At 43.4% G+C, this 21,917-nt stretch overlaps 1 protein-coding gene across 1 annotated transcript in view; it reads right to left on the bottom strand.

Moving 5' to 3' along the window:
- TTC27 (tetratricopeptide repeat domain 27) overlaps nt 1-21,917 on the bottom strand; it is a 128,843-nt gene that overhangs the window by 29,007 nt on the left and 77,919 nt on the right. Inside the window, exons 14-16 of the mRNA XM_040993048.1 lie at nt 8,272-8,370; nt 5,190-5,242; nt 932-1,097 (exon numbers count right to left, since the gene is read on the bottom strand). Of these exons, the coding sequence (XP_040848982.1) occupies nt 932-1,097; nt 5,190-5,242; nt 8,272-8,370 (318 nt within the window). The remainder of the gene's footprint in view (nt 1-931; nt 1,098-5,189; nt 5,243-8,271; nt 8,371-21,917) is intronic.

Here is a 21,917-nt window from a genome sequence, read left to right as displayed (position 1 = left end):
AGCTGATTCAAAGCCAAGAGCTTCTGGGTCTCTCACATGGGTGCAGAGTACCAAGAATCTGAGCCACCCTCCACTGCTTTCCCAGGCCATGAGCAAGGAGCTGGATCCCCACATGGGACATGTGAGAAGTTGCCGCCACAGGCAGAGGCTAAGCCTACTATGCCATGGTGCCCAGCCCAATAAATGGTCTTATGACTAGTGAGGTATTAGCTGTTTTTTCTTATTTTCTATAATTCCAAATTCATTAAATAGCATAGTTTAGTTTAATTACTGCAAGTAAAATGGTAAAGATTTCCTAGCCTTATTTCATACCCAATAAGCTCCTATATGTCCTACCTTTAGACACTTGCCTGCAACTACAATTACACCCAAAAGGCTGCTTTTCTCCCACCTTTCAGATAACCCAACACTGTTCCTCCAAAACTCTTGAATTTGCTGAAACAATAACTTCATTACACCAAGAAGAGGACAATCTCAATAAATAGTGCAAATAAAATGTTAGGCGTCATTTCTATATCCTTCCCACCATCTGAAAATATGTAGAAAACGCTTGTTACGTAAGTGAATAAATTAGCATGGGATTTAGTCCAGCTACTACAAGTCACAGAATAAATTGAGAGACCCAAAGGAATAAGTACCATAGAGAGCATTCTACTAAGTTTCTGCAAGCTGATTGTATACATGTAAACCACATTTCAGATGTTCAGAACTGACTCACCCTAACACTAACTTTATGACCACACAAAAACATCTTAATGCTGGAATTCCAGAATTAATATGTAACAGAATATTTGACAAGAACAAAAATACTATTTTCATGTATCACATGTGACTTACCAAATTCTCCTATGCATATTCAAGGGAACAATTTATTTCACACAAGCGAGAGTTAATGTCAAATATAAACTGAAGTAAAATATAAATATGCTACCTGAACATCCTTGTACTTGTCTCGTAGGTCCAAGAGCCGATGATAGGCTTTAATGGCTTCAGAGAATTCCCCGACATCGGTGCTGGTGAGGATGTAATTCTCCCAGATTTGCCAGTGTTCATAGTTACATTTGAGAGCTTCTTGTAAAGTTCTAAAAGCTTTTACCCTATTGACAGTCAAATTAAAAAAATTAAAAAAGGAGAAAAGAAATTCAAATTTTACAGAGAGCAAGTTTACTGTTTGTTATTAAACTATAGCTAGGGGTTTGTATCAAATGCAAACGCGGACTGTCTGCAGGCTGGAGTGCGATGGCCAAGCTCACCTGCAAACCTGCAAGACAAAGAGGAATGAGCACGGCACTAGAGGAGGAACCCGAAGGGAAGAGGTCAAAATGAACAAAAATTCCTCATATTCTAAATGAATCTACACACCAAATCTCCCACCACCTGTAGCAGGGGGAATAAAATCTATGCCATGAAGGACAGTCCTACATTTATTACTGATAACACTAATTTCAAGGAACAACTTATGAAATTCTTCTTCAACTAGTGTGTTTAGAATACTCAAAGAGATAAATAATTTACATTTAAAAGGAACAGAAATTGTAAAACAAAACAAGGCAGAAATGAAACAAGGAGATGGAAATACAAATGAACTGAAAATTTTAGTATTAAAAGAGACATTAAAATAAAACTCTCAACAGGTGTCCAAACTGGCCTGCACATAAGCAAATAGAAACTTAGTGCATGAACTGAAAAAACTGAAGCATTAACACAAACTTCAGATAAAAGAATAAAAGATAAGGAGAAAAAAAAAGAAGTAAGGCTCAAACATATCTGACACAGCTTTAACAGTAAATGAATGCAGACTATGTCAGAATGTTATATACTGAAAAGATATAACAGCTGAACATGTTCCAGAATGGACAAAGATTTAAATTCTATAATCAAAAGTATATTCCATATCAAATATTATAAAGATGAACCAAGTAGTTGAAACATTTTGTGAATCTGCAGAACACAATTTTATTATTTTTCTTTTTTATTTTGATTTTGTAGAGTATATTCCTAAAACTTGCAAAGGAGGAGTAGTTAGAAAACAGCATATATTTCATCAGCAATAAAAGATAAAATACACATGCATACACATGCACACAAAGTATTTCTGTGAAAGACAGAAATACAGAAAAACAGAAAAAGAGGAAGAGAAAGAGACTGTCCATCTGTTGGTTCACTCCTCAAATGCCAATAGCCAGGGATAAACCAGGTCAAAACCAGGAGCCAGAAATTCCATCTGGGTCTCCCGCCCATGCGTCTTCTCAAGTACATTAGCAGGAAGCTAGATAAGAAGCAGTCCAGCCACGATTCCAACCAGTACTCCCATTTGGGATCACAAAACAATGGTTTAACCAGTGCCAAAAAACCAGTCCAACTAAATACACATTTATATTTATATAAATGCTAAGTATTTTTTCAACCTAAAATTTTATAACCAGCTAAACTACCACTCAAAAATAAATACAAAATCAATTTTATATGAACAAAGACTATAAGGATTCACCATCTATAATAACTGAAATAATTATTAAAAATCTCCTCTTACAGAGCCAGCATAATGGCTCAACTGGCTAAGCCTCCACCCGCAAGGGCCAGCATCCCATATGGACACTAGTTTCTGTGTACTGGCTGCTCCGTGTCCCTTCAGTTCGCTACTTGTGGTTTGGAAAAGCAACAGAAGATGGTCCAAAGCATTGGACTCCGCACCCACATGGGAGACCTGGAGGAAGCTCCTGGCTTCTCTCGCCTTTTTATTGGCTCAGCTCTGGCCATTGCATCCATTTGGGGAGGGAAGCTCTTTCTCTGTAAATCTTTCAAAAGAAAATAAACAAGTCTTAAAACAAAACGAAAAACTCCTCTTACAAAAATAAAAAGAGAATTCAAAGCAATTCTTCAAACTCAGCCATATGTAGATTCTATGGGCTTTTTGCTTCCCTTTCTCTTCTCCCTCCCACACGACAACAACTATCTTGAACAGTGGTGCCCAGAGACTCCTCAGTTCTCCCATCCATCAGGGAGTAGGGGTGAAGTTATTTTAATCGAAAAGAACTTAACAGTAGTAACCCATACCATGGAGATGATCTTTTTTCTGGTCTGTATGTCCTTTTATTCTGTAATCATAATTTCCTGACCTCAAAATTTTGACAATAACTTATTTTTCCCTTTTAGAGTAGTATATCTTTTTAATAAGGATGAAATAAAGACTCCCTTTTTTGCCAAACCCATTATGGTAGAGATATTATATTGTGAATGCTATATACAAAATGGATTGAAGGGACATGAGACATAACAGAAATTAAAAGAAACTAGGGAGAAAGCACTTGATGAAGAAGTTTGTAATAACAGAGACAATGGGACACTTCAAGGCCTGAGTAAGATTCTTTTGAGAAGCACAGAATCTCACGAGTCAAAATCTGCTGGCAGCAGCAGAGGAAAGAGTAAAAGGACAAGGATGAAGGATGGTTACAGCTCACCTCTACAAAAAAAATCTATTTAGCCACCTGCAAGAAAAAGAATGCATCAAAAGGAAAACACTAGGCAAGAACCCCTACAAGGGAAAGTAAAATTCCTTGGCTGGAAGACTAGACAGTGTCTGCAAGGCCTACTGCACAAACTTCTCTGAATTAAGAGTAAAACCGATTGAGTTCATCCTACAGCTCCGTTAGGCCTCTGCCCTGCCTGTTGCTTTGAATCAAAATGGTCCCAGTGAGCTTTAACACAAGCAGTGGCAATCAAGAGCATGGACAAACAGCGCTTCATTTATGGAGACTGCATGAAGGAAGAAAGAAACTTTTCCTGACCTCAGCATACATGGACAGAATGATGTCTTCAAAACAATTTTATGATCCACAAAGAAAATTGAATTTCACAAATAAGGCCAAAGAAAAATAGAGACATATCCATTCTCCAACAAATTTACTGAAACTCTGGCGGCAGCAAGCCTGTCTCTTCCCTTTCCTTTGCTTTCCATAGCCGGTCAACAGCCCTGTCAGTTGCCTCCTTTATAAACTGTTTGGCATCTGCCCTTTCTTTTTCCACTCTAGTTATCTCATGCCTGGATTGTTCCAACAGCTGTCTCCTAGCTGGTTTCCCAGCCTCCTTTCCTCTCTAATCTGCCTCCCACACTGCCACTAGGTCAATCTTCCTAAAGGGCTTCTTTCTCCATGACAGTACCCTGTGGAAATCTCTGTCTTGTTTGCCGATAACCAACAGGCCAGTGTGACTCCCACTTACCTTTCCAACCTTATCTCTTATTATAGACTTTGTGTTAATCTTAGCTGGACTATTTTGCACCCTGCCTCCTCAGCTACTTCAGTCATTCCTATCACTGCGCACTGTCTTGAGCCTTTAATCTATTTCTTCTAACCGCCTCAAGTCTAAACCAACTCATATTTCTAGCTTCAGTGTAACATTCCCTCAAAAGCATTCATGAATCAGGACCACTCACCTTCTCCCCTCACAGTATCCTCACAGGACTACACGAGCATCTGGCACGTAAGAACTTTCCAAAAATCCTCCACTACCATTGCAGCCCTCTTCATCCTTTCACTTGCTATTTCTGACATACAGTTAATACCAATTTCCTAATAGTATGGCATAATATCTTATCTTTTAAATACACTTTCCCTGAAGTGTGGTTCCTATTTATGTACATTTCTCAATAACACCCAATATAGAGCAAGCCCTCCTTTTTAAAAATTCAGCAATTGAGTTTTCCAACCAAAAGTATGACTGCATTATCATGTAATGAAATCTAGGATGGAAAACTACTATGGAATAAATATTTCAGGTAATATTTCTTATTTTATCACATACTAAAAGTCAAAGGACTACAACAAGCAATTTGTCACAGTGGTTAAAATGTCACTTGGGATGCCCCATGTCCTACTTTGGGTGCCTAGGTCTGAGTCCCAGCTCTGCTCTCAATTCCAGTTTCTTGCTAATTCACACACTGGAAGGCAGCTGGTAACTGCCTAAGTTGTTGCACCTGCCACCAACATGGGTGGCCAGCACTGAGTTCCAAGTTCCTGGCTTCAACCTCACTCAGCCCTGGCTATAACGGTCATTCTTTCTCTTCTGCCTTTCAAATAAGTAAATAAATGGAAAAAGACTAAGAGGAAGGCACAATGTTTCAATGTTTCATTGGTTAAAATCTTGCGATTTTGGCAGCAATTTTCTTCATATTTATCTGTTACACTTACTTTTGTTTTAGCCGGATATACGAAGTTGATAAATTGTTCCAAGCCTCAGCATTCTGAAATGAGAGACAATTCAATTACTGACTATTCCCAAATAGGTGAAATAATTTCTGAGACCAAAAATACAACATATATTCTTAGTCACAAACACGCTCATTAAAATTGCAATTTCAAAAAAAAAAAAAATTGAAATTTCTAGTAAGCTATGCTTAAAGGTCAATGACATTAATTTAGTTTAATTTAGACTTGACTTTCATAATCAAAGATAAAAAGTCAATACAATGACCTACCCATTTTAGCACAAATTTGAATTTTAGTCAAGGTTTCATTTCTTGCATTTAGTTTTGCACCATAGTTGGACAATTTACAACATAATTTGCATAATATACAAATTAATAACAAATCTAAGGCCATGTAAATTATTATTTTCCTTTTCTTAAAGGCTCTGTCATTTAACCACTCTGCTTTTTTTATCAGCTAGAAGAATCAAGTGACAATCTGTTCCCCAGTACTCTCAAACCTATTTCTCTACCCATCCTCTACCCAAACACAGTAACAAAGATTTTATATAAACGGTGATTTTAACAAGAACAATATGAATTGTATTGGTTCATTTTCTTTCCTCGCTTAATTTTTAAGTAGCACACACAAAATTAAAAAGTCAATGGCACCGGACTTCAGACATGGGAAAGATACTTCACACTACTCCTCCTGCCACAAAAAGTAACTGGGCAAGATACAGGAAATAATTCTTTTTGAAAACTTAGCCAACATGGTTCGTGAGTATGATGCTTGAATGTTGTCTCAACAATCAACCAAGCGTTCTATCTATACGCACTTCCAGGGCTGTGTCACAGAAAGGCAGAAACTAAAGTACAGCAAGCCTTACTGAGTTAAGGGAAAAGATTAGACAAAGTAACTGGAAAAGGAGATAGTGCAGAGAATAAACCCAGACATCTCCATGAACACCCGTAGTGGGCGCTCAGGTCAATACTGAGCTGTACCGGGGCAAGGCAACCACCAGAGGGGGGCAACCACCAGAGAGGGGCAACCTGAATGGAAACGCTGAGGGCACTCAGAACGAGCCAGAGAGCAGAGCTGTAAGGCATCATCCAAGGCATAAAGTTCAAACCACAGAACGGAGGTTCTGGGAAGCCTGATTCTGAGCCTGGGTTTTCGAAGTTAGTTTCAGGCACACCTTAGCAGATTTATGGGTGTATGAATTTAAAATGTTTGTACTTATTTGAAAGGGAGAGTGACAGAGAGGGAGAGACACAAAGAGATTTTCCTTTAGCAGGAAGCCAGATTAGACATGAAGTAGCTGTGACTCAAGCTAGCACTGTGACACAGGATGTAGCTGTCCCAAACAGTGGCTGAAGCTGCTCTACCACAACACCAGCAGCCGCCCAGAGCTCTTTAAAATTAAACAGAGAAGCTGAATAAATGTGTTATGTGCAAACAGGATGATTGATCAGAAATCAAAATGTCTTACAAAGCAAGCCACACCACTGGAGGGCTTCGCTGGTGAATTTTACAAAAGTAAGAACTAATACAATCCTCCACAAACTTTCCAACAAAACAGGGAACACTTCCTAACTTATTCCTAAAACCAGTATCACCTGATACCAAAATCAAGTACAAAACACTGCAGATTCATAATCCTCATGAAACAGACACAAAAATCTTTAACACAATACTACCAAATCAAATTGAGCAGCAGTTTAAAAGGGTTGCACTATCATCAAGTGGAATTTATCCCAGGAATGTAATGCATGATTAGAGTAATACCTAAAATCAGTCAGCATAAAACACTATCTTCACAGGGACTGGTTCTGTAGCGCATCCGATTAAGCCATCACCAGCATCCCATAATGTGCCCATCCAAGTCCCTGCTTTGTTGCTTCCAACCCTGGATTCTTGCTAACGCAGCTGGGAAGGCAGCAGAAGATGGCCTAAAAGTGATGGGGCACCTGGCACCAAGGGGGTTCCTGATTTAAGCCTGGCCCAACCCCGGTTGGAGGAATGAATCAGCAGATGGAAGATTTCCTTCTCTCTCTGTCAACTATTAAAATAAACAGGCAAATGTGTTTCTAAAGATACTATCTTACTAGAACAAAGAGAGGGAACTGTCACATAGTCATTTCAACATAAAGGGGGAAAAAAGTAAAAAAAAAAAAAATCTAGTATCTATTCTAAAAGAATTAATATAAGTAGAACAAGTAAATGAAAAACTTGAACTTCTATTTACTTAATGAAGTATATTTTTATTTATTTTTTAAAGATTTATTTATTTTTATCACAAAGTCAGATATACAGAGAAGAGGAGAGAGAGAAAAGAACTTCCGTCCAAATGATTCACTCCCCAAGTGACTGCAATAGCCGGAGCTGTGCCGATCTGAAGCCAGGAGCCAGGAACTTTCCTCCCAGTCTCCCACACGGGTGCAGGAACCCAAGGCTTTGGGTCGTCCTCGATTGCCACAAGCAGGGAGCTGGATGGCAAGCAGAGCTGCCGGGATTAGAACCGGAGTCAATATGGGATCTCAGCATTCAAGGTGGGGAGTTTAGCCACTAGGCCACCACGCCAGGCCCTGAAGCATATTTTTAAAAACCATTTTATCAAAACTTTTTCCTAAATAAAATCCTGATTAACATGGCTATTATATTAAAAAATCATATTGCTTGAGGTCTGACCTTTCTCCAAGTATTTATTTTCTTCCAAAACAAAAGGAATTACTATTCTGAACTATACAGAATGATTCCATTAAGTCAGAGGTTATTAGAGCTTGGGCCAGCACTATGGTCTAGCAGGTAAAACTGCTGACTGTGATGCTGGCAGCCCACATGGGTGCCAGCTCAAGTCCTGGCTGCTCCACTTCCGAACCAGTGCCCTACTAATGGACTAGGAAAAAATGCTTGGGCCCATGCACAAACATAGTAGACCCAGATGAAGCTCTTGGCTCCTGGTTAGTCCAGCCTCAGCCCTGGAAGATACTGCCATTTGGGGAATGAATCAGCAGATGGAAAATCTCGCTTTCTCTCTCTCTCTCTGGCATTCAAGCAAACCCCCATGACCAAACAAACTTACATCGGGTTCTAGGGTCACACAGCGCTGAAATGCCTTTGCGGAACCTCCGTAGTCTTCCAAGGCCAGACAGGCACAGCCCAGAGAGAACCACACCCCGAGCTGCAAAGACAAAAGTCAAGGCCATTGAAACAGCTAAGGGATGCAGTCTGGAAATCATTTAAGGCACCATCAACAAATACACTACTTTAAAGCATGCAAAACTAAATAATACATACTTGCCTACACTTATAGAAAATATAGGAAATATGGCAATAAGATTAATTCTTCCATGTAACTTTCAAAGGTATTGTGATGCTTAAAGCATGTATGATTGCAAAGCTTTCACTGAGGAAGCACGGACAATGCATTTTCTCTGCCAAAAAAAGACCCTCCACTTTATTCTATTCAAATCCCTTAGATGCAATGGAAAACTCTGATTCTAAGTTTTAATTTTAGAGCTTGATATTATAACCCTGGAATCGCTCAAGAACTTTTACTGAGCACCATGTAAAAAGTTTAGAAAGTAGCAGTTGATGCTGCACTTATGAACCTCAGGGAAAAATGTCTGATTTGTTCTTCAAATTAGACAACAAGTCCTCCAGTTGAACCAAGAGCTAAACTATCATGAAAACAATAAGAATAAGAGATACATTTAAAATTTTGGTGCAAAAAACATTTTAAATTCATACACCCCTAAATCTGCTAAGGCGTGCCTGAAACTAACTTCGAAAACCCAGGCTCAGAATCAGGCTTCCCAGAACCTCAGAATGCACTGACTGGCGTGTATCAATAAAATGTGTAAACACTGAGATTTTAAAAACAGATAAAATGGAAAATAGGCATTCACATTACAAAAGAGCTCTTTACATCAGAGTTTCCTTAATATTCAATAGGCGCTATCAAAACGGAGATTAAAACTGATAAAAGATTCAATGAAATTAGTGAGAACTTAGTGCAGCTTTGTTTTCCTGTCACATGCAGAGGAGGCAGCAGAGGGCCAGGGACTTTCTCACTGCTGCCCAGGACAAGGCAGTGACAGGTCCAGGTGGCTCTGCTATCTGCCCAGAGCCTTGCGCACTAGGAGCCTGTCTCCTCCCCAAGCCATTCCTACAAAATGTGTTCCGTATGGTGAGCCTCAAAGGTTTTGTGTAGATAAAAGCTGAGAACACAACCCTCCCTGGGCCACTTGACACTTTGAGGAACCTTCAAGGAGATTTGGCTTGACGGCCACGTAAGCCTGAACGGTGTCTAGAGGCTGTGGGGAGGAACTAGGTGGAAACTGAAAGTTGGAGATTCACTTTTCCAAACTCTCAGGCGTCTGGCAACTTAAGCCGAGCTCACTACTCCGCTTTCATCTGGTTATTTATAGAATCAGTGAAAAGGGCGGCAAGGCAGGAAACCACACACACTACACATGGCTGTCTGAGGGCCCCAGTCCGATGGCAACCCACAAAACAAGCCAACTTAAAACCACAAGGAAAGTTTCAAAATCTGGATATTCTAAGGTTCACCTTCCCCCACCACTTAACATCTTTGAGACAGGCATCTTAAAACCAATACACTTGTTTCCCTGGCAGCATTTCTTCGTAGACAACACCGCGAAACTAACGATGCCTTCCACAATCGCTGGCTTCCTAGACACGACAAATGACGTTTACTGTGCAAGTTTACTGTGCATGGCGACCACCAGACAGGGTTCAGCCCAGAACAATCGGAAGGCTCTCCCAAGGCAGGCGCCCTGGTAGGCTGTTTCCGGCACCAGCCAAGAGCACGCCCTATTTCCCCGGAGCTGTGAGTTGTTAGAAAAGTCAGCCCATGTAACGTCAATATATAACTTTATTTCAGAATTGACGGAAAACTTTTATAAAGGTTATAGATATCTAAACTAGCAATTACCTGATAGCTCCAATTAGGCTGCTGGTAGGATTATTACTGGTTTGTCTTCAAGCACTAAATCCAATTCATGTTTTGTAACCAGTATCTTAAAACCAAACAAACTGAATAAAAATCAGACAGATGATTTAACCTAATATAAACAGTTACTGTGGTTCTTTTTACTCTTGGGTATCTTTACAATTGTTTTAATAACTTACACTGAAAGGAAATTCCTGGAATCATTAACTGCCAGATTTCATCTGCTGATAACATGCAATTATAATGGAAGAGAACTAATTCACTGGGAACCTGCAGCGTCTTTGTTGACTTAGCACTGCAGGATCTTCTAATTGCTTGTGGCTGATCACTAAACAATTCCAACCCTGCTTCTTAACTGAAACCTCAGGCATGTGAGAATATCTGATGTCCTTGAACTGTTTATTTATTTAAACAATTATTCAAAAACATTTATTAATAATAATGGTTGGCACTCTGGTTCATAATGCTCAAACATCCAAGCACATAAAACCACTGAGTAAAGCAGTATCAAAAAAGCCTAAACCCCAGCACGACAGAGTAACGGCTAAAGTCCCCGCCTTGGCCTGGCACGATGGCGCAGTGGTTAAAGTCCTCGCTTTGCACGCGCCGGGATCCCATATGGTCACTGGTTCTAATCCCGGTGCCCTGCTTCCCATCCAGCTCCCCACCTGTGGCCTGGGATAACAGTTGAGGATGGCCAAAATCCTTGAGATTCTGGACCCGCGTGGGAGCCCCGGAAAAGCTCCTGGCTCTGGACCGGCTCAGCTCCAGCCATTGTAGCTACTTAGGGAGTGAATCGTTCGGACAGAAGATCTTCCTCTCTGTATATCTGACTTTCCAATGAAAATAAATAAATCTTAAAAAAAAAAAAAGCCTTAACAACAGCAGCCATCCCTACACAATAAAGTTGTATATGCTTGATTGAACACAAAACCTCTATTTCTAGACCGGTGCTAGAAATAAAATGTTAGGCTCATTATATGTCCAGGGAGCTACATTTTTTTTTTAATTATTTATTTTTATTGGAAAGTAAGACATACAGAGAGGAGGAGAAACAGAGAGGAAGATCTTTTGTCAGCTGGTTCAATGCCCAAGCGGTCATGATGACTGGAGCTGAGCCCATCCGAGCCAGGAGCCAGCAGCCTCTCCTCGGTCCCCTATGACCGCCACCCAGGGCTCAAGCAGGGAGATGGATGGCAAGTGTCCACAGGGACACCCATAAAGGATCCCAGTGCATGCATGGACTTTAGCTGCTAGGCCATTGTGCTAGGCCCCAAGCAGCTACATTTTAGAAAAGTAAAAATATTGGGGCCCGGCGTGAAGGCTCAGTTGCTAAAATCCTTGCCTTGGCAAGCACCGGGATCCCATATGGGTGTTAGTTCATGTCACGGCAGCCCCACTTGCCCTCCCACTCCCAGCTGTGGCTGGCTCAAAGCCCTGGGACCCTGCGCCCACGTGGAAGATGTGCAGTAAGTCCCTGGCTCCTGGCTTCGGGTCAGCTCAGCTCCGGCCATTGCAGCCACTTGGGAAGTGAATCAGTAGATGGAAGATTTCTGTCTATTCTCCTCTGTATAAATGTGACTTTCCAATAAAAATAAATAGATCTTTAAAAAGTGAAAAATATTGGGTGAAATCTTTGGAGGAGAAATTTATTTTAGCACATTTTAACCCCGCATACTCAAACTGCGGTTACTGCACCATGGGACCTGACACAAATTACTGAGATAAATTCTTCTTTTGTGTATTACCAAGTCCTTGACACCTGACGTGTGTACCACGGTGACGGAAAGTTTCGGTGTTGATCAGCCACATATAAAGGTGAGCTACCACACGAGGCTAACGGCTACCGTGCTTCCCTTCTCCCTCCAAAGGCAGCCAGCCTCTCTGAGACCCTCCCGTGGGTTCCTCCTATTCCCCTTTATAAGACAGCAGAGAAAATTCATAGCACTAAATGAGCATGCGCTACGAGCCTTCCACGACACTGCTCACAGTAACCCTGCTGGGTTCAACACTGCCCTCCGGAGAAACGGGAGGAGAGCCTGAGCCCGGGCAGCAGGCCGACTCCTAAGTGCCCGTCCTCACCCCGCCACACTGCCTTCTACTCCGCAGCCTGTCCCGCACAAGCCATGACCAACGGCAACATTTTCCCCCATCACTGGGAAGGAGGGTTGAGGGAAACAGGACAGCTAAGGAGTGAGGGAGCAACCTGCAAATCCACTTTTTAACAAGTAGAAGTTTATGTTCCTCCAAAGGCTCTCTGCAACAGGCTGGGCAGGAGCCAAGGAAGCACAGAAACAGGTGGCTGACCTCAGGTGATGGGAAGAGTTGAAAAGAAAATCTCTTTTCAAAGACACAGGGCAACTACCTACCTCCAGTGGGAGACCAGGACGGTGTTCCAGGCTTTCGGCTTCAACCTACTTCAGCCCTGATCACTGGGGCCGTTCCGGGGAGTGAGCCAGTGGGCAGATCTCTACCTATCCAGCTATCTTTATCTCTAAGTCTTCCTTTCAAATAAATAGTCACAACAACAACACAAAAACAGGTGAGTATTCTGATGTGATGGTATGTGTACTTAGGGAAAAGGTAAAAATTGGTTTAAGTATAATGTAGTAGCAATGGTTCAGAATGGGTCTGTCCGATTTTCCTGTCATCATTCTGCTACGCCCAAATGTAACAGAGGGCAGAGATAATTGAGGTTCAAGCGCTGCCGGGTGACTGCACAACCCTGGCTGGGTCGATGGCCTCTGAGTCTCAGTCCCCAGGTGTTACCTGGGGGAGCCCTCTGGACTCCAACCCACTTCAGACTCTGAAAACCCAGAGAACAGGGTTCAAAGGTGTGATGGTGCCATCTAATGGCAGAGCAAGCGTACTGACAGCTCAAATAAAATGAGGAAAAGGCCTACAAAGGAAGTAATTTGTCTAAATCCAAACAGCGGTTCTTTCTTTGAAAGGTTTATTTATTTCTTTTTATTGGAAAGGCAGATCAGGTTTAAGGAGAGAAGAAAGCGAAAGTTCTGCCCACTGGGTCTCAATGGCCAGAGCTGAGTTGAACCACAGCCAGGAGCTGGGAGCCTCTTCCAGGTCTCCTACACGGGTACAGGGTCCCAAGGCTTTGGGCCATCCTCTGCTGCTTTCTCAGGTCATAGGCAGAGAGCTAGATGGGAAGTGGAGCAGCTGGGACACGAACTGGTACATGCAAGGTGAAGATTTAGCCAATTGAGCCATAATACCAGGCCCAGTTATCCAATATTGTGATGAAGAGTGGCTTCAGTGCCTATTAAGCCTCCAGAATTACAACTGAAATGAAATAGTTTGCTGCTCTGAGGAATACCAAAAATGAGGCAGCACTAGATAATGAGAATAAACTGTTTTCACAAGTAAAAAGTGCCTTGTCACCATGGTATTTAACACACATGTGCAATAAGTACTGGCTGATTGTATCTCACACTTTTCTTTCTCTGATTCATTTAGTTAAAGTGACAGAGAAAGGAACAGGAACACAAAATGAATCTTCCATGCACTGGTGAACTCCCAGGCGGCCAGCACAGCTGCAGATGGGCCAGGCTGCAGCACTCGCAGGAATCTGGAAGGAACAGCGGAATTGCTAGGACTTAAGGCAGACACCCACAGGGACGTGGGTATCCTGGGCAGCAGCTTGGCCCGCTCACCGCACACACCCACCTTCCTACTGCTCTTTCTAAGATCACAAGCCTGCTATTTAACTGCCTTTCTCCTGAAGTTTCCACAGAATCAATAACCACATTCATTGTTAAATTCCGTACAGGATTAGCTGTTGTGATTTTTCCCGTTCCCGGATGGGGAAGTCCACATGTTACAGTCTAGTCCCAAGCCACACTATGCCCTCCCATCCCTCCGTTCCCATCTCGCTCCAGGAGCCGAGGCAGGTGAGCTGTTGTACATGGGAAATGACCCACCCCGAACCCTAGGGCTGTCAGGATTGTTTGGGAGTAGATTTTCCTGCATGGAGCTTGATAATGCCATGATTTTTAAACGTGCACTGCCAGCTCTTGTGTAATCAAAATTTCTCACTTCACCAATTTCTAAATTCCCTCCCTAACAAAATACAAATTGTAGCCTAGTGAGTTGTAGCTTCCTCTAAGATCTTCCCTTAAACCTAAGAATCAGCTCTGGGCAGGCAATACAGCAAAGTCAGTACATCTGCCACCTGCTGACTGGCATCTTAGCTGCTCCACTTTCAGTCCAGCTCCCATCTAACAGCCCGCAAACAGCAACAGAACAGGGCCCCATAACGTGGGCCTCGGACTTCAGTGCAAAACCAGAAGAGCTCCCAGCTCCTGTCTCCTGGCTTTGGCCTGGCTTTTTCCTGGGTGCTGAGGCCATCCGGGGAGTGAAACAGTGCACGGAAAACCTGCCTCTTCCTCTCTGTAGCTCTTTGAAATAAATTTTTTTATAATAATACATACCTTTTCTACTTATTAGCAATTTCTCAAATTGCTAATTGTTCAAAGTCCTTCTCTTCCTCTTCCCTAGGTTTAGATCTTACTGGCTCTTGCATTCACACATGCTACCCAGGGAACACACGACGTGAATCCAGGTCCATCTGAGACACTCCATCTTCAGGCTACACGCAGGGGGATGCCAATGGTTTCCTGCCACCATCACTACTAGAGAGTAAGAGGTAGGACAGCAAACAACCACAATCTAACTTAAAATTGCCTAAGGAACACGCTAGACACCCTCCACCTGTTGCCCGAGGCAGGGATTACAGTCACCCTCCTTCCATTCCTCCTATATCGCCTGTAGCTTTCAATAAGGATGCTTTCCGTTTCAGTTGAGACTCGGTGTCCTCTCTACTTCCAAGTCTCAATCATGCCAGAACAACGAGTACGTCCCAGAAACCTTTCCTAGTGAGTGTCTTCCCTCTGTTCTACCTCTTCAGTGCTCATGGATCACTCACCCATGACCTCCATTCCTTCAACCTTCTTACTGCTTCTGCCATATTTATTATCTTCCCTCGAAAGCCACATCCTTATGGTTGGACAATCCCTAAGCAGAGCATTAAGCGCTATTTGCAAATCAGTTCAATCCACACCATTTTCCAGCAGCAATTCCCTGCTCTGCTCCTCAACTGGCAAGTCTAAATCATTCCCCACTCCTACATCCAAACCTCACACACAGCAGGTACTCAATGATGTTTAGGTAGGCACTCACCGAATGCACTGTCCGAACTGTAACGCTTACAAGATGGAAGCAGGACACTAAAAATAATTTAAAGTATATGATCTTTTAAAACCTAGGGAGCTGCAACCATGGCACAGTAGGCCAAGCCTCTATGTATAGTGCTGGCATCCCATGTGGACACAGGTTTGAGTCCTAGCTGCTCCACTTCCCATCCAGCTCCCTGCTTATTGCCTGGGAAAGCAGTAGAGGACGGCCCAGAGCCTTGGGATCCTGCACTTGTGTGGGAAATTTAGAGGAGGGTCCTGTCTCCTAGCTTCACATCAGCTTAGTTTCAGTCATTGGAGCTATTTGGGGATTGAATCAGCAGATGGAAAACCTTTTTTTTTTCTTTCTTTCCTTGTCTAACTCTGCTAATAAAATAAAATAACTGACATAACATAACACAAAATAAAATAAAATAAATCTTGAAGGAAGAAAGAAGATGGCAGAATAGGGCAAGGATGCGTTTAAACAGATGGAGAATCTCTAGCCAGGGTGGAGCAGAGAGGCCACGATCCCAGAAAATAGGAGAGGACAGGCTGATGGTAGAGGGACACCTGGAGACCCGGGGACACGGGGAGGCAGCAGAGGCAGTGGAGTGGTGCTGCTGTGACCTGATACACCAGCCAGCATTAGCGATCGGTTGGCGCCTGGAGCTCCACCGGTGGGCAGGTGAGAAAGGGACTCAGCAGGTGACCCAAGCATAGAGCTGCTGGGCCTGCTGATGTGCTTGATTGAACCACAAGCACAGGCAGAATTCACAGTGACTATTCAGCTCTCAAGTCCCACAGCTGCTCTGCAACATGTCTCCATATACACAGACAGCGGCACCATGCAACCCTCAACGGCCAGTGACCAGCTGACCAACGAAGACAAATTTAAAACAGGGTAGGGGGGTCTGACAAAGAAGGCAACAATGTGAACAGGCATTGGAAAACTGACAGGAAGTCACATTTTTGCTTTTCACTGCTTCACACACTGATTTGAGAGTTGAAGCTTTTTTTGTTTTTGTACTTTCTGCATAAATACAAAAATAGTGTAAGAGGTAATGGGAGCAAGAATTTAATTAGAATTTATTTTTTAAGGATTTATGTTTTACTTTTGGTCTTGTGTCTGTAAAATCCAGCCTAGGAAGTTTACTCAGTTGCCCCTCCCACTTCATTGGGCGTCTAACAGGTCACTGACTCTAGCAGTCTGTGTTGAATTTGTTTTAGAAGTTGCTTGGAAAAACTAAGGGGGAGGGTGCAGATAAACAGCAAGAACGCCAGAAGCACAGATGTAAGTGGCACGTCTTCTGCTTTGGGAGCACACGCACGAGACAGCACCTGCACTTCTGCAGCCTAACCCTGACATAAGAAAAGACACCTCTGTTTCTACTTCACTGCATTTCAGAAAGCCACTGGGAAGCACAACAGCCACTGAGAGTCCATTTTGTTTGCCTAGTTATTGTTACTAATCCTAATTGGTTGCACATGTCTGACAAAGCAAGCTAGAACTTTTAAAATTTATTGCAGGACGTAAAGGAAACAACCCAGCATAGACAAGCTCCCCTTCAGACAGCTCAAGGCAAGCTGGTGTTTCAGCCTGGGTTTGCAGCAATACGGCACAACGAAGCATCCAAGGCCTGCATATCTTGGCACCACATACAGGCGGCCTGAACTGGATCCATATAACAAGCTGTAAATACCCTTGCATAACATCTGTCTGAGCAGTGACTCTACTTTGAGGAATTGTCATTTCTTTGTCTAAGTCATTAATTCTATTTGACATAATGAGGCCATCAAGCCTGTCAGGCCCTCCTGTGAAAGTTCCTTCACACCGTCTCCTCCATCCCCTTCCCTCACACACAACGGTAACTGTCACGGCTACACCCAGGCTTCACCATCGACTCATGGCCCTGTCTGCGTCCAGTATCTCCCAGAAGCAATGCTGCCAAAGCAATATTCCTGAATTATCGCCTTACACCACATCCTTTAATTTAAACAAAGCTCCTGAAGGCTTCCTCTGTGAAACCAAAAGCCAAAGAGTTTATCTTCACATTTAAGACCTCTCATAAACTGGCTCCAGCCTGCATTCCCACTGCACCTGCCTTAGTTATTTTACTCTGAAATCAGGCCATCTACTAACCCCTCTGTCACAGGCACACCCTTAGCTACTGTCCTTCTTCTACCTGCTCAAGTACTCCCTTGCTATTTCAAGTCAAACACAAAAACCCAACATCCTCTCTTCATTGTCAACCAAAGGCAAGAATGCTCCGCTTCAACTCTAAGCAGTATCATACCAACAAAACCCATCTGTTATTTACTTACTGCATTGAGTTGTCAACTAGGTTAAGCTGTGCTCTCTTCACCAGATTACACTGAGGATAAAACCCAAAATATGTGGTAGTCCGTTGCTACTTTTTATCTTCTGATTCAGTGCTACATGCATAGTATATATTTCACTGAATAAATGATCAAAATTCATCCATTCAGCAAATATTAAACAAATACCTACTGTGTGCAAGGCATTACTAAAGGCACAAGGAAAATACAAAATAAACCATATAGATTAAATTTCCATCTATGTAGGGCTTATATTCTAACAGAGGAGAAATAGAATTTTTAAAGTAAGTTATAGGTAATCTTAGATGGTGCTAAATGCAGTGGAATGAAATGAAGCAGGAATATGGAAGACCTCTCTGAGAAAATGAGATTCAAGCAAAGGCTTCAGCGAGGGGAGGGAGCTATGCAGGTGGGTATCTGGAACACTCCAGGAAGAAGAGTAAGAATTAAGATTGTGAGGTGGGAATGTGCCTGATAGGTTCACAGAAGAACCGAGAGGATGATGTGGGAGGGAAGGAAAGGGATGAACAAGAGCTCCACTGAGGGAAACCTTGAGCGCCAGGAAGGACTCTGGTAGCGCACTGGGTGACAGGCTGGGCCCAAGCTGGGAAAGATGAACTTCCATGTTCCCTTGAGGACAGGCAAATGGGGGAAAGGAGAGCTGAATAAAGGAGCTCTTACAGCTAGCTAACAAGGCGAGAAACGATGGGACTGTGGAGCAGAAAGGGGCAGGAAGAAAGGAGCGGGTCTGACTGTGGGCGTATTTGGAAGGTATGCTGAGGGCTCTCAGAGAAAGGGAAGTCAAGGCCAACTCCAAAGTGAAACAGAACTGCCACTTACAGGGACAGGGCCAAGCTTAGGGAGAACAGATTTCAGGAGGCCGAGGACATTTCAGAAACTAGAAATTTTAACACCAAGTAATGAATGGGGAGATTGAACAAGCAAAGAAGATACAGGGTTCTAGAGCTCAAGGGACAAGACTGAAGGGGTCGGGAGTTGTGCACAGATGGTATTTAACGCTGTGAGACTACATGAAATCAAGAGTGCAGACAAGGCCCGAGGAGTTAACCCGTAGGTGCCATGGGGAGCCAGCGAGGAAGACAGGAATGCGGCAGGAGGGCCACGGTGACACAGCCACCCTGAGCGCAGATGGAGCTTGCCACAAGAGTTCATGTGCACGAGGGATCTGACGCTGGCTCACAGGCAGTGTGGTAAGGAATTCATTTTTCCTACTCACACAGCAGCCATGCTGAGGTAACTCTTAGTCACAGGCTACTAAACGGCAGGGATATGACACGGCTTTCCAAGAAAGGACAATGTCAGTAACACAACACAGCATGCTGATCTCAACACAGCGAGACGGGTTAGAGCAGGAGTGTGCAACTGCAGCTCTGCTGATATTACTGGCTGTTGTGGTAAGATGTGCAATTTTTAAAAGGTTTATCTATGTACTTATTTATTTATCTGAAAGGCAGAGTTAGAGGTAGAGGTTCCACCCCAAATGGCCACAACAGCTGGCACTGGGCTGGCTGGAAGCCAGGAACCAGGAGCCACGGGTGCCACAGCTGGTGGCTTTATCTACTATGCCACAGTGCTGAACTAACCTACTGACATTATAAGCCAGATCATTCTTTACTGTGGGATACCGTGCTGTGTGTTATGGAATCGGTACCCACTAGATGTTGGTTACAACTCCTCCCTCTGCTTACTCACTGTAAAAACCAAATACATCTCCAGAAATTGTCAAATATCCTTTGTAGGGAAAGGGGGAAAAAAGCACTCAAATTGAGAACCACTGAATGAGAACAAACGATCAATAAACTCAACTCCTAGGATCAGCCTGGTGGCACACCAGACTAACCTTCCACCCTGTGGAGCTGGCAACCGATATGAGCACAGTTCATGTCTTGGAGACCCATTTCTGATCTAGCTCACTGCTAATGGTTGGGAAAGCAGCTCAATCCCTTAGGCTCATGCACCCACGTGGGAGACCCAGAAGAAACTCCTGGTTCCTGGCCTCAGATCAGTTCAGCTCTGGCTGTCGTGGCCATGTGGAGTGAACCAGCAGATTGAAGTATTGTCTCTCCATCTCCTCTATAAAATCTGCTTTTCAAATGAAAAAAAATAATTTTTAAGCAAATTCATTACTTTCTACTAATGCTGTGCACTTAGCCCTACCCTGTTCTCTGTTTCAGGTTTTTAACCAGTCACCTGAATTGGAAGGTTCTAGTTGTATTCACCACCCACAATGAGAAAAGCAAGCAGATCAAACAGCCACAGAAAATGCACCGTGCTCCCAATTCCTGCTAACACGCACCATGGAAGGCAGCAGGGGAAGGCTCAAGCATATGGGTCACTGTCACCCACATGCGGAGCCCAGATGGAGTTCTCCGTTAGCAACTTTGGCCTGGCCCATCCCCAGCTACCACAGATGCTTGGGGAATGCACCAGCAGACAGAAGCTACGTACACACACGCGTGTGGGTATGCATTTCTATATTTCAAAAAAATAACTTCTAAAAGAAAATTTCTGAGTACAACCAGTTAAAAATGACAACTAATTTCACAATGCATGGGCAAAAGCAGCACTATTCGCAATAGCTAAGAGCTGAGGCAACTCCAGTGCCACTGCGTGATGGACAGCATTTCCCCATGGGAGTATTTATTCAGTCTCCAAAAGGTAGCTGGTTCTGACACAAGGATGAGCCTGGAACACACTATACTACTTGCAACCTGCCAGGCACAAAAGGATGAATACATCATGATTCTGCTTTTATGAGGCAAATGCGGTAAATTCATGAAACAGGCTGCTGTGGGCTCTTGGGTGTGAGTCAGCAGGTGAAGGATCTGTGCCTCTCTGTCTTGCTAATGAAGTAAAAATAAATAAGTAACATTTTAAAAAGTTTCCTGGGGTGGAAAGTAAATGACAGTTACCAGGGACTAGGGAGGCAGGGGAGGGGGAGAGGGCTGGTGGGGGATGGGAGGCGTGGCACAGCAGAAGCATTAAATGGGCACAGGGGCTCAGAGTCACAAGGTCAGAGTTTCTGGAGATCATGCTCAGCAGGTGAATGTACCTACCACCACCTAAATAGAAAGAACTGTAAGAACTCTTTACAGAGAGAAGGAAATACAAAAGGATCCTGCCTCTGCTGGTCTGCCTCCCCAAATGGCTGCAATTGCTGGAGCTGAGCTGATCTGAAGCCAGGAGCCAGAGTCTCCTCCAGGTCTCCAACATGGGTGGAGGATCCCAAGGCCTTTGGTCACCCTCTACTGTTTCCAAGGCCACAAGCAGGAGCTGGATGGGAAGTGGAGCCGCCGTAATACGAACTGCAGCCCATGTCGGATCACAGGGTGTGCAAGGCCAGAGTTTAGCCAATGAACCATGATGCCGGGCCCAAGAATTCCTTACTAAGAAATGATCAAGTTGGAATCTGATACAGTTATTAAACCACCAGTTGCAATGTCTGCATCCCATGGTGACATGCCTGGAGCCCCGGCTCCTCTCCTACCAAAGCTGCTTCCCACCAATGTGTACCCAAGGAGGGGGCAGGTGATAATGCCCCATGTTGCCCATGTTGGACATTCAGACTGGGTGACAGTCTCCTGGCTCTGGAGGGCATTTGGGGTATGAACCAGCATATGAAAGAGTTATTTCTGCCCGTTTCTCTGATAAGAAAATCATTTACTAACTGAACATATTAGATACAAAATAAGGTTAAACTCTTATCCACTTAAATTACATTCACTGCCATAAATTTATCATGTCACTTTAAAAACGTGGATCTTGGGGTCCAGTGCAATAGCCTAGCAGCTAAAGTTCTCATCTTGAACACACTGAGATCACATATGGGCACCAGGTCTAATTCCAACAGCAACGCTTCCCACCTAGCCTCCTGCCTTGTGGCCTGGGAAAGCCGTGGAGGACGGCTGAGGGTCTTAGGACACTGCACCCACTTGGGAGACTTGGAGAAAGCTTCTGATTCCTGGCTTCGGATCAGCTACTTACCAGTGGATGAAGGATCTTTCTCTCTGACTCTCCTCTCTGTGAGATCTGCCTTTCCAATAAAAAATTGATAGATCTTAAACACATACACACATGAAAGAAAGAAAGCAGGGGAAAACTTACCACTCACTTTTGGTGGCAAGCAAGAAGCAGAGTACAGACTACATGTTCTTAGCTCCCAAAGACAAGCACTCCAGTCACAGGGATGGAAAATGGGAACACACA

Source organism: Ochotona curzoniae, unplaced genomic scaffold (assembly GCF_017591425.1).
Source record: "Ochotona curzoniae isolate NIBS_2020 unplaced genomic scaffold, NIBS_Ocur_1.0 contig_883, whole genome shotgun sequence".
NCBI classification, from domain to species: domain Eukaryota; kingdom Metazoa; phylum Chordata; class Mammalia; order Lagomorpha; family Ochotonidae; genus Ochotona; species Ochotona curzoniae.
Note: the sequence above shows the minus strand (reverse complement) of the source record. Positions and strands in the feature narration are given on the sequence as shown.